We start from the raw sequence: 12,720 nt of genomic DNA on the forward strand, positions 1-12,720 counted from the left end.
CAAGTGATTATACATACACAAACTGTTTGCATGTTCATCCAGCAATTGTTTTTTACTGCCTTCTGGGCTGAGTTTAGAAAATCAATTTTCACATCTGAAGACTAATTAAGCTTAAACTTAGTCTTTCTTTAGTTAAAATAATCTTCTGTATTTGGCCTTAAAATAATACTGTTTAAATCTTTAAGAATGTTAAAGTCAAAGTGACCAAGCAGGTATGTGCAGAAATTAACCTTTTTTATTATATTATATACTGTAGTAGTAAAGTTTGTTTGAAGTGCATGAATAAAAAGTTAGTGAAATTACAGGAGGAACAATCTATATAGCAATAATAGGTGCGTTCACTGTGCATCTGACAGGAAAAAAAAAAGTTTCCACTCATTTTGGCCTAAAACTTTATGTTCAGGTTTCCAGGATTCTGACATCAGAACCAAGATAACACTGATTAGAACCATAGGGCTTTACAATAAAAGCTAAAATATCGACCATATGATGGCAAAAAAGTCTTTATTTTGTGGTAAACGCACTCTCTTCTAGCTACTCTCTGACGAAGTTGGTGGTGCGGTGGAGGAGGATCTCCGTCTCGACAAGGATCGTGATCTCTCAGCACTGTAGGCAACATGCTTGTCGTAATTTTGTATCTGAGCTTCAAGGAAATCCCTCTGTTGTTGGCTGATTGTCTGGCTAATCAGTCCTGGGAGAGCTTGAATGCTACCAATTAAGGTTTCCAGTTTAGTTTCCAGAGTAACAATCCTCTTCTCAAAATCTTCACTTCTCTCATTTAAATCAGAAATCATGTCGTACATGATGTTTTGAGTCTGAAAGGAGAGGATGCAAGCAGAGTTTTAGATTTGATTTGTAAACATTTCAGTAAGAAGTGTTATTCTATTAGGGTTTCTGAAAGGGTTTTGTTTTTTGGTTTTTTCCACCTTTTGCAGTTTGTATTGAAAGAAAAGGTCAGCACGAATGGGGGGCTGATGATAATACAACAAGCACCTGTCTCATAAAGTAATTTTACTCAGGGATTCAGTACAAATCACCCCAATGCAACATTCAATGAGCAGAAATTAACATTCTTTTTAAATTAAGGTATTTGAATTTCAAACTGTTGATGAATTGGGTAAAACAGAAGACCTTTTAGAAGTATAGAGATCTAGAACTGAATTAATATCAGACTTATGCAACAAATGTAGGAAGACCAAAGGTTCCACTGTATATGGGATAAATTTGGGCATATCCCTGGCATTTTTATCCTTCTTTACATTTGTATTAAAAAGATCTTCATACTTCTAAGCAATATGTTCTCTTGATCAGCACACAGAACTCTCATTGGTGTTAATGGAGCTTCTTATGCAGACCAAGGAGAAAATATACTTTTAAGGTACAACATCCCTTCCTCTACCCCACCCTCAAATATAAATGATAATGCAAGCAATTTGGTAATACAAAGTGCTTTGAAAATAAACATACCACTTTTATATTTCATTTTCACTGATACAAATGAAGGGTTTACACTGGGCCCCATTAAATCAATGATCTTTAAATGAGAAAATAGCAACCTTTAATTTCTGTTCAGAGTTCACTAGCTTTATGTGGAAGCGGAAGGTATATCCCTTGAGGATTAGAATTTAAAAGTACATTTAGTTTTGCCTGGTTGTATTGCAAAATCTCTTTATGAAACAATATTCTTTTTCATTTATAATTTTCTGTCATTTTGATTATTATACTGTATTTTTCTTATGGGACTGGAATGGTGTATCTGAAACTGAGAGATAAGTGTTAAGGTGGTTTGTCTATGTTCACAAGATGGATGAGTTCAGTTAAGACTTGGGTTTAGACATTTAAAGTAAAGTGAAATGATAACCAGATCCTTTGTTACCTGGTAGGCAAATTTACTGAAGTGTAATTAAGATTACAGTACACAAAAAGGGAATGTACAGTTAAATGAATGACTGTGTAAAACAGTGAAGAATTAGCCCCACATCCATATTCTTTTTTCACTGCATGGTGTTTCAACGGTGTTGGCATGACTCTTAAGGACAAAATACTATATTCATCTCTTAGGGGCAGATCTGTTGTTCTTATTAATTGACATAAACAGGAGAGTGCTTGAACTGCATCCACAGTAGTTAGCTGGGTACCCCTTTTATTTTTAGTTCAGTCAAGTCAGGGAGTTTTGCACTGCAAAAGTGGGATGCATACTGAAGGATTCAGGCTGTATCATAAAAGGCAAGCATGGAAAAGATGTGGATTCAAAGCATCTGGGAGAGACGTCTGTGATATATTTATTTTAAAAAATATATACACTTCTCGCTTAGTTTCATATGAAGTTCAAATTGAGCAGCTGCTATGTGCCACAGGCTGATGTAAAACTTTGTACGTCTTGGCCTCAATCCTATAAATCTGATTATTATTTTCTACAGAATGCACATGCTATTGTAGCACTTTGCACTTGAATAGCACCTTTCATCTGAAGATCTCAAAGGGATTTAACAAGTTTAATTAATCAAGGTTCATAACACATCAGCAAAGTGGGTAAGTATTGTCCCTATTTTACAAATGTGGACCAGAAACACAGATCTTGTCAGATCAGATCCCATTTGCAGTGCTGGACATGAACCCAGAACTCCTGACTTGCGGTTCTCTGCTCTAACCAGTAGCCTATGTTCCCTCTCATGTAATATATTTAAATATAGGGAAGAATTTACCCTCTCACATATATAGCATCACACAAACGTGGCTCATTTCTGAAAGGGACTAAACATTCACAACTCCAACTGAAGTCAGTTCTGCAGCTCTGAGGATCAGACTCCTAGTTATGTGCATTATACAAGAGCTTTGCCTTTTTTCTGAAATATCAAGTTTTTGCCACTGCTAATAGAATGATACTGCTTTGACAGAATTTACCACAACAGACAAGACAATTGACCTATCTTCCTGTACTGACAGGATAAGGAACAACATATATGTACCTGTGAAGTATAGTGAAGAGAAGAGCCTTCAATTCTGAACTAATCATTTTGAGAAGATAAATGTTAATTTACTAAAGAACAAATAAAATGTCTGATAATTGTCTACTAACCTTTGCCAGGTCCACCAAAGTGTTCGCTTGATCGTTCAGTTTCCTTTGCTCCATTTTTACACTTCTTAATCTAAAAGGTGGAATTTGAGATCAGATACTTTTTTTGTTTGTTTGCCCCATCTTTAGGTCTTCTAAAGAGCATGCATATAACTTACAAGAACAAATAACTGCATGGACAATGCCTTGGGTACTTTGTGTAAAGTCAGAATTGGTTATGTGTCTGGTACAATGAGAAGCATGCTTCCTCAACACCGCAAAAAAGAAAGAGCAAGAAAATGTGATGTCCTCCAGATTACTATTTGTCATGGTTAAAATTGAATTTGAAAAGGGAGGTAAAGTTTTACTCATACTATATGAAAGAAAGCCAAAACATTCCTTAAAGCTTCAGTATCATGACAAGTAGATATAGGAAGAAACACAAAACAGGTCAGCTTTCATCAATAATGTTATAGCAGTCAAGGATCTTCCTATATCTACATGATTAGATACAGGTATTAGCCCTGTTCAGTCTGAAATGGATTGGGTTAGAAGGTGTTTGAACCTGATGAAAATACAGTGATAAGTGAGTTTCTTTTTAATTTAAACAAAACTTTTATCTGACCAGCAGCTAAATAACCAGAATACTTGTCACTATGCTAATTGTATTGTCCTACTGAATTCAAATCGCAACTTACCTCTAAATACCATTAAATTTCAAACTAAATAATCAGACATGTTTTTCAGAGTTGTGCTGTTAATATGTGAACATGAAAATGCACTGCTTAAACTAGAGCATTTTAAAAACTCCTGTATTTTTCCCTTGGATGCTTGAGTAATTCCTTTAAGTTAATTACAATTATGCACGTACACTAACAGAGGGAATGCAAGCTTTCAGTTTCTCACACTGCACTAGGAAGAAAATCTGTATGCTTTGTTAAAAGGCCTGTATAAGCCAAGAAAGCTTATACAAATGGACAGTTTTATCAACTATTCCATGAACACAAAAATAGTGAGAAAGAAAAAGCCCTCATTCATTTGATAACATTAATTATATTACAAAGCTTTTTTGCAAATGGTCAAACAGACCAATTGACATAAATGTTTAATTTTTTTTGTAACAGAATGGGTCATTTCATAATCTTTTAGTCAAAACACAAGATTTGTTTTGTATCGCAAACATAAATTTCAGAATACAATAGTTAAAACACCTTGTTAACTTCTGATTTCTCATATTAAAAAAGTTAGAAGTCTGAATCTCCTCTCATTTATACTGGTTTTATCCTGGTTTAATGCCACTGACTTCAATGCTCCTGGGTTACATCAGCATAGGTGAAAGGAGAATTAGACCTAAAGACAGGACAATTTCAGTTTTACATGCAGAGAATCAAAACTCTAAGGGCACAATTCTACATTCAGTGAGATTTTTGCAATTAATCCATTGTTAAACAGATCTCTCCACCTGATCAAGGCTACAAAACTTTTCCACATTCTTCCCTGTCACAAACTCAGGTTTTTGAGAGTTTAACCATTTAAGTGTGAATTGTTTGCCAAGGTGTTTCATTCTAGCTGACCAGCAGAAATGGGTTATTTAGCCATATCAAGATCCTAATGGATATTCTAAAAGGAAAGCACTATTTTCAAAAAAAGTCACACCACATGATACAAATGAAGAAATATCATGCACTGCAACTAGCATGCTAGTTGTGTATGCCTAAGTAGGGAATAGATTCCTGTTCAGTGGCAGTTCTTATTTTTTTGGAAATTTCAGCAGAGTGAACCCTGGAATGTGGCTCCAGTTCCAATAAAATACTATGAAATATATAGGAGATGGTAGGTTTATTCTGTGTCACAAGTCAGAATTTTTATGTAACCAAAATACTTCCAGAATTTTCCAAAATCCATAAGAAGCTGTCAAATGAAAAAGTTTGCATTAGGATCTTTACATTAAACTATGAATTTGTAGAAACTTATTGACTTCCAACTTCATGCTTGAAAGAAAGCTGTGAAGAGTAGATATCCCCCTGAAGGCATGTAATAATTTCTGTTCCTGAGATAGAAATCTGTTGTTTTCAGAAGACTGACATTCAGTCAGTGTGCTGGCTAGTTCCCTTTTTTTTTTGGGAGGGGAACGGGGGTGGGGGGCAAACCCAAAGCTTCATCACCTGATGGAGCTTCATCTTCTGAAACATTGTTGGTGCACAGAGCTGTAGCTAAGCACTTTTGGAATACGGAAAACTCCTGAAGAGCGTGAGTTAAACATTACAGCCCAGAACAGCCTCACTTAAGATACTTTTCAGAGGTAAGCATGTACAGATTTGAGTGTAGAATTATACCCTTAGTATTTTGTTGTGAATTTATTCAAACAATTGAAAAGGTACATATGCATTTTATTTTCTAGCATCTTAAGCATCTATCCATTGTGGACAATCCAGTAGCCAATTCTATACGCTTCAGCACACTGGACTAATCTTTGTGCTGACTTAAACCCCATGCAATCCCATTAATAATGGTACAGCAGAGATAAAAGCTGATGACAATGAGATAGCAGTGTGTAAATCAACACAAAAAATTTGGCCCAAAGATACATCTATTACATAAAGATCATTCTTTAGCTGCAACAGCCAGATTAAAAGGAAGATGGCAGGTTTTATTTTTTCTTAAATTAATATGGATATTCTAATTCCTTCCTTATGAACTTCACTTATCACAGCAAAGATCATGATTTTGGATCACATTTCCACGGCAGCAATCAGACCATTAAATTCACAAAGAAAGAATCCATTTGTTGCATGCAGACAGTGGTAAATTCTGCAAATTTGAAAGGAACAGCTCATACAACTTACTTCCGAGCTCTATTTTCATTTTGTTGAAATAAAAAGACAAAACAAAAGAAAACAATCTGTAAAATATACTAGAACAAACCAAATCCCAGAGGCGCACGGGGGGGATGGGTGGGGGGAGGGATCAATTCAGCAGGTCCCATGGTTTCACCATTGGCTTCTATGGATCAGCAACAGCCATGGGTTAAACCTGATTTGGCTGCACAATAATGATGGAATTTGCAAGTGTTATGTCTCATTAAGCCTTCCATTTCTTTCCCATTTTCCTTTATGTCTGCCTCTGACCCATGGATCCTCCTTATCCATATAGAATATACCCATTAATAATGTCTGGACACCTGTGATTTCCTCCTCCCTCCCCCACACCTTATTCAATTTACATGTGGAAAAAAGACTGAGTTGCTGAAGGCAGAGCCAGAAACAATAATTTCATGGATTTTGTAAATCTTAGGGTCAGAAAGGTTCATTTACTCTGACCTCTTGTATAACACAGGCCATAGAATGACAGCCATTGATTCCTGCAACTAGTCCAATAATTTGTAGTAGAACTAGAGAATAAGGTCTTTTAAAAAGTAAAAAACAAACCCAGAATAAAGATGGAAAAGGGACGTATTTGCAATGAGTCAAAAGAGAAGAAAACCAAAACCAAAAAATGTCATTGTGCCCAGATACTCTAACTGAAAGAAAAACAAAAAAGCAGAATTTTGGAGCTATGCTCCCAACAGGTCATCATTGCATGCACAGAGAAGTCCCTCCAATCTTTTGCTAAAATACAATACATAATGCTAAGTACCCTTCTGAATTGGAAGCAAAGTGCTGCAGGGTAAAGCGAAACTCATTAGCATGAACTCTCAGAGCCCCGGACTGGCATAACTAGAAAAAATGACCACTGCAGCCCAACTGAACTGACTTCTGAATAGTTAAGGCAGATGCAGAACAAATATCTGCAACCTTGTGCAGCTCTTTTGGTTTCTGAATGGTGTGGAAAGTTGCAGCTCAAGCCAGGTGTGCTTTTAATTTAAAATTCATTTTTGCACACGCACAAAAAATAAACGGCATGGTTAAAATGAAGGAATACCACGTGGTCAAAGGAACAGATGTAAAATGTGCATGCGTACCGCCCCACTAGGCCGCACAGGATGACAAAGCTAAGTAAAATACATTTTGGAACACCTTTCCTTAACCTAACAAAGCCTAATCTTTTGGGGGCTTTTTACCTAAGTGTTTCTACTGTGAGTATTTACAACAGTTCTACAGCATTTAAACTTGCAACTTCGCTAAAATGAATCAACATGCATCTTAAAAGCACCGCACAAACATTAACTAATTTGCACAGAAGCAAATATTATCCCCAATTTATAGATGAGAAATTAAGGGCCAGATTGTGCTCCCAATCCCTACATCCACTCAGGAAGAGGAATCTCCTCATGCAGATCTCTCACCTCCTGAACAGTGTGAGTGAATGTATCATACTTGTGAGCCAGCCAACACCATCCTCTCTTGGGGCTTAGATCACATGTAGGCAGAGGTTGGAGGGTTTGGGGTGGAGGAATGGGTATGGATGTGCATGGATGTGCACACCAAGCTGCATGTAGAATTTATAAAAAAAAAAAAAGCCAGTACAACTAGAGGCTGAATTAACTTTTCGGAAGCCCCTCACTATGTTCTGGAAGCTCAACTCATGGCAGATACCAAGGGCTTCAATCAACTGGGTTGGCAGGGAGCTGGAAGGATTGGCAGGAGTCCTAGAGCAAGTATGAAGGTGTCAGACCTCCTAGCAATCCCCTGGGATCTGCATTTTTGGGAGACAGTAGTCCTGTCATTCCATGTAGCTCAGGGAACTATCTACTAAAATGCTCTAGCTGTTGGTTGGAGGAACGCTACCCCCCATGCACTATACATCTTTACTTTGAAACCCAGAGCTTACTGATTCGAGGAATCTAGTTGGGAGGAGTCTTGGGTCCTCCCTCCATCCTCCTAGCTTTGGATCTGCTTTATGACAAACACTTGGTAAATTTTAGATCAAATATTTAGAACGTGGCAGAGTTTCACGGGCTGTATTATGATGATTCAGATTACTACTATGACTGGGATCAGGAGAGAATCTGGTTCAGTCTCTATCTTTACCCTCCCTGATTCTTAGATTGGTTTATCCCCTGGTAGAGATCAGAACAGGCTGGGGGCTGATCTAAATTATGCTGGCAAAAACTCCTGTGGGGCCATCTGGTGATTGCCAGAGTACAATTGCTTTGGCTAGGCTACCTCCCTGCCCAGATGCTAGGTGGCAGTGTAGGCATCAGCTATGTCAGTTACACCCACTGAGGACTTCCCCGCCCCCCATACCAAGGAAATCCCCAGCTGAGGGCAGGCAACTTAGTTTTGTCCCTTTTAAGCTGCTGGAGCAACATTAAGGGCCAGAGAATCTGGTCCATTATCTTTTCATTAAATATAAGTTGTAGTAATAGCCTCTATTTTAAAGCGATTAGATTATTCTGACATGAAATGATTAAAATGTTTGCTTTAAATGAAACTGACATACTTGCTGCATTTCTGTTTTCTACAGTGAAAAAAGGAGGCAACTCCTTTTAGGCAAATTCATACAATAGTAACAACAAACTACTGGTAATAATATAACATAAAAATCTCCATGCTAATTTCTGAAGCATGATAGAGAATTCTAGGAAAATGTTTACAAAAATTCAGATCATAGCTATGTAGGGCATACACTGCTGGCACTGTTTCTTTTGTGAATAAACACTACTCTAAAAATCTTATTTTGCTTTATTCTAAGAGAAAGAGAAAATTCAGAACCCAGATCAAAGTCTGGGTGAGAATAGATAACGTCTGGACAGAAAAAAACCAAACCAAAATAGTACTTACTGATGAATAGCTTGCAAGAATTTGCGTTGATGTTTCCTTACTTTTGCATGGTCTATCTTTTTAACCAGCTTTGTATTTTTATAAATTAACCATGTTTCCCTGAGTACATTGGCAGCTGCATTTTTCACCTGTTTAATAAAAGAAAACACCAGGCTCACAAAAATAGCATTAATGTCTCTTTGAATCTTCTCTGGTGTGCACTCTCTTTCAGAAGCACTCATGGCTCTAGCTATCTGTGGGTTAGGGATGCAGTATGAAGCTGCTGCAGTGATGCAGGAAGAATGATGACATGACCAGAGACAATGAGACCTGTGCTATAGTTCTTATAAAAATCTATGCTTCTTATAAAAGTGGTATTTGTAAGTTTCCTTTGCAGCTGGGAATTGCATCTGTTTCGGATGAGAACTTGACCCACGTAGTGCTCTCTGTATGTGTAAGTTATAGGAAGCAGATATTAAGACATTATATGTACAGTATTTAACTGGATACCTTGTACAGGATCAAAAATGGTTTTCCCTATTACTAGTTTGCCTCTTCCTGGTCATTTCCTTCTTAAAAGATTCCTCCCTCTTACTTCTATCAACGATTTAACAGTCTTTTCCTCTGTAATATACTCAAGGGCTGCTCAAATAAGTGTTTCCATTCTTCCTTGTTCTGGTTTTTCCATTTTGTCCTGCCACTTCCTCTGAGAAAGGCATATTGCTAAAATCTTATAGCTCTGTTTACTGCATATGATTCATGTCTGCTTTGTAGCTTGCTAAAGTAAGGATCTCTATAAAAAGATATTCACAATGTAAAATGTAAGGATACCTTCAATTCTCCTAAGCCCTCTGATGTTCCCAGTGTGGCACTGACAAAACTTATGAAAATACTGACAAAGCATTTCAACGTATTGTTGACTAATGTTCTAATTGCTAGGATACTTCCTAAGGTAAATATAGAGTATTCAATTGTAGCTCTTATGTACTTCCTTCTCCCTCTCTATCTATGCCTCTATCATATCCACCATTGCAGTATTCAAGCTAAATCAGAGCATACAGAAGAAAGAAGCAATGCAGAGCTGCAACTGGATCCTGCAACTAGCAGGAGCTCCCAGAGACAATTGTCCCAATCGTGTGCCACCATAGTCAAAGGGGAATTTTGCTGCAACTTCAGTGGAAGCAAGGTCAGTCTCACTAGACCTCACTCAAGGACTGAAATCCTTGCTCTCCCCTTAGCTTTGGAGACCTTCAGTTTGTGATTTATGGCAAACTCCAACTCTTGTGTTACTGTTTTGTGATCTGACAACTATTCCAACACAGGAAGGGTTGTTTGCTTTCCTTTGTCTTATCAGAGTGGCTGAAGTCCCAAATGTGCTCTGAGGCTAACTTAAATATTACACCGAGCTGAAGATTAGATTTGTTTGGAGGAATAGATAGATGAGTGGGATTAAAGAGAGGTGAGTGGAATGCTAAATTCACAAGACTTAGCAAATTTGTATGAATCTATTTTCCTGCCTAGATTTTCAAGTGTTGTTGTAGCCAGGTTGGTCCCAAGATATTAAAGAGATAAGGTGGGTGAGGTAATATCTTGTATTGGACCAACTTCTGCTGGTGAGAGAGACAAGCTTTCACCAACAGAAGTTGGTCCAATAAAAGATATTACCTCACTCACTTTGTTTCTCATGGGGGCAGGAAGGGAGAGTTTTACCTCCCTATTACTCACATTCATGGTTGGCATGGTTCTGTTTCTTAATATCTATGTGACTACCACCACCTTCTTCCTGATCTGCCAGCAGGGGCGTGCACAAGGGCGGGGGCGGGGGGGGGGGGGGGGGGGGGGGGGGGCAGGGGCACAGGCCCACCCAATAATCATTGGGGGCACAGAACTCCTCTGGCCCAGGGACAGTGAGCTCATGCTTGGGCTGAGGCCTGGAGGGGCATAATGGAAGAGGGAGCACCTGCTGGGGATGGGGAGGAGGGCAAGCACCAAGGGAAAAGCAAGCTCCTCCCGGGGTTGGGAGTGCAGTGGGGTGGTAGGGAACAGCGAACTCCTCCTATGGCTGGGCAGTGGGGCACAGAATGCACCCCTCCAAAAAAGTGGTCACATTTAAATTTCTGCGCACGGCCCTGTCTGCCAGGTTGTTTTTCCTGCTGTTTCTCTAAGAAGCTTTTGGGTCTGACTGAGCAGACTTTTCTCACATAAATAATCCCTCAGAAATGAATGAGACTATTCAAATGAGTAAGGATAAACTCCATTATTTGTTCCCCTCTACATAAACATATTTTTCCTGGATTGTAGATCTTCATTGTCTTCTTAGCTGTGATTCTTATATTTTCTGATGTGGTTATTTTTTAACCAAAGATTTAGTCTTTATCTATTTAAAATGACATTTTATTTAACAGTTTTAAAGGAGTTCTTAAAAACATTTTTCCTATTGAATTGTAGTTTCTATCTGTGAAACATCGATTGTTACATTATTGTAAGTGGCTGATGGAACAACCCCCTGTGTTCAGTAAACGAAGCATCAGCAAAGACTTTACTTGACTCAAAGTTTGTGAATATTTTTAATACTCATTTGCAAGATGTTCTCACGTGTCAGGAAGCTTCTCGTACTTTTACAAAGAACAGTCTTTCTACTTGTGTACGTGAGGATTTCAGGATTTCAAGCTTTCACGCATTAAATTCATAGCATCTAATAGAACTACAAGAATTACCTGTATACTATAGTTTCTCCTTTCATATGCTACACAAAACTCAATCTAGTTTAATACATAATAAACTCTTCTTTCAGAACAATATGCTGTTCTTTGCTGGTTACCTCAGTTACCTTCCAGCTTGGTCTAGTTTCAATATGTCCCTCCCTAAGGGAATTTTCAAGTCTACTGCCATTGGGCCAAATCCTCATTAGGTGTGAGAACCTGCAACTCCCATGGACTTCAACAGAAGGTCAGGGTGCTCAGTACCCCCAGAAGGCACCCAGCACCTTGCAGGAGAAGGCCCATAAGTCCAAGAAAGAAAATTATGGTGGTTTTTTCCAATGAGCCCCAGAAATACATTAAGCAACATTCCTTTTTCAGTGGAGAATATAAAGATCTTCAGGTGTAACTTACTCTTTTAGTTAGCTGGGTATCCATCATGAAATTATGCACGTGTTTTTCAGCTTTGGTAAGTTCTAATTTCCTTGCAACCACAGCTACCACCAGTGCAGTGCATCCAGCACCCTGAAAACAACAAGAAAACAAATCCCAAGGAGTTACTGCTGTGTTTTTTCAAAAGCATTTTTAAAGACGTTTCTCCTTCACTGAAGAAATATGAAAGGCATCAGATGAATCACCATTCCTGATAAATGTGCTGAATATAGTACAGCTATTTTAGTTCAAAGTTATATAAAGAGTCGGTTACCATAGATTGGTAAACTGTCAAGGCCTCATCAATTGCTTACTGAAGAGCATCATTTTAAAGTCATGCTTTTTTCCTCTAGGGGTTGAAAAAAATACAGATTTTAGAACAAATTCAGTTTCAAATGTCTGAACAAGGGCAGCCAGATACAACGTTTACAATTTAGAATACATACATAAATGAATCCAGAAAGGCCTGTTCATAGTCATAGTATCTGCAATTGCTAAAAGGAAGTAAGATTGGATTAGTATCTAGCCCAATAAAACTAGAATCTGTCTTAACTTTATCTTTAGACCTTAAAGAAAGCCTTACCTTAAATCTAGTGTTTAGTCACTTATATATACTCCTATGTAGAGCTGGTCAAATTTTTTGGTGCAAAACCTTCTTTTACTAATACAGATTGGTATTGACTAAAACTGTTTGCAAATTCAGGTTGAATTCACTGAATTGTTTTGGCTGAACAATAGAAAAATAAAATTAAGAAAAAAATCTAACTTTAGTTTCAACATTTTTGAACTAAAACAGTTCCAATATTTTAAATTTGAAATACCCTTTTGTTTC

General features: G+C 37.8%; 1 protein-coding gene across 1 annotated transcript in view; it reads right to left on the reverse strand.

Moving 5' to 3' along the window:
- Positions 1–224: 224 nt before the first annotated feature.
- The window catches only part of KCNN2 (potassium calcium-activated channel subfamily N member 2), a 112,302-nt gene continuing 99,806 nt past the window's right edge, over positions 225–12,720 (reverse strand). Inside the window, exons 8-11 of the mRNA XM_067568598.1 lie at positions 11,871–11,981; positions 8,779–8,906; positions 3,080–3,149; positions 225–815 (exon numbers count right to left, since the gene is read on the reverse strand). Coding sequence (XP_067424699.1) covers positions 531–815; positions 3,080–3,149; positions 8,779–8,906; positions 11,871–11,981 — 594 coding nt within the window. The 3' untranslated portion in view covers positions 225–530. The remainder of the gene's footprint in view (positions 816–3,079; positions 3,150–8,778; positions 8,907–11,870; positions 11,982–12,720) is intronic.

This window comes from Emydura macquarii, unplaced genomic scaffold (assembly GCF_026122565.2).
Source record: "Emydura macquarii macquarii isolate MOO-44397 ecotype Brisbane River unplaced genomic scaffold, CSIRO-AGI_Emac_v2 contig_2897, whole genome shotgun sequence".
NCBI classification, from domain to species: domain Eukaryota; kingdom Metazoa; phylum Chordata; order Testudines; family Chelidae; genus Emydura; species Emydura macquarii.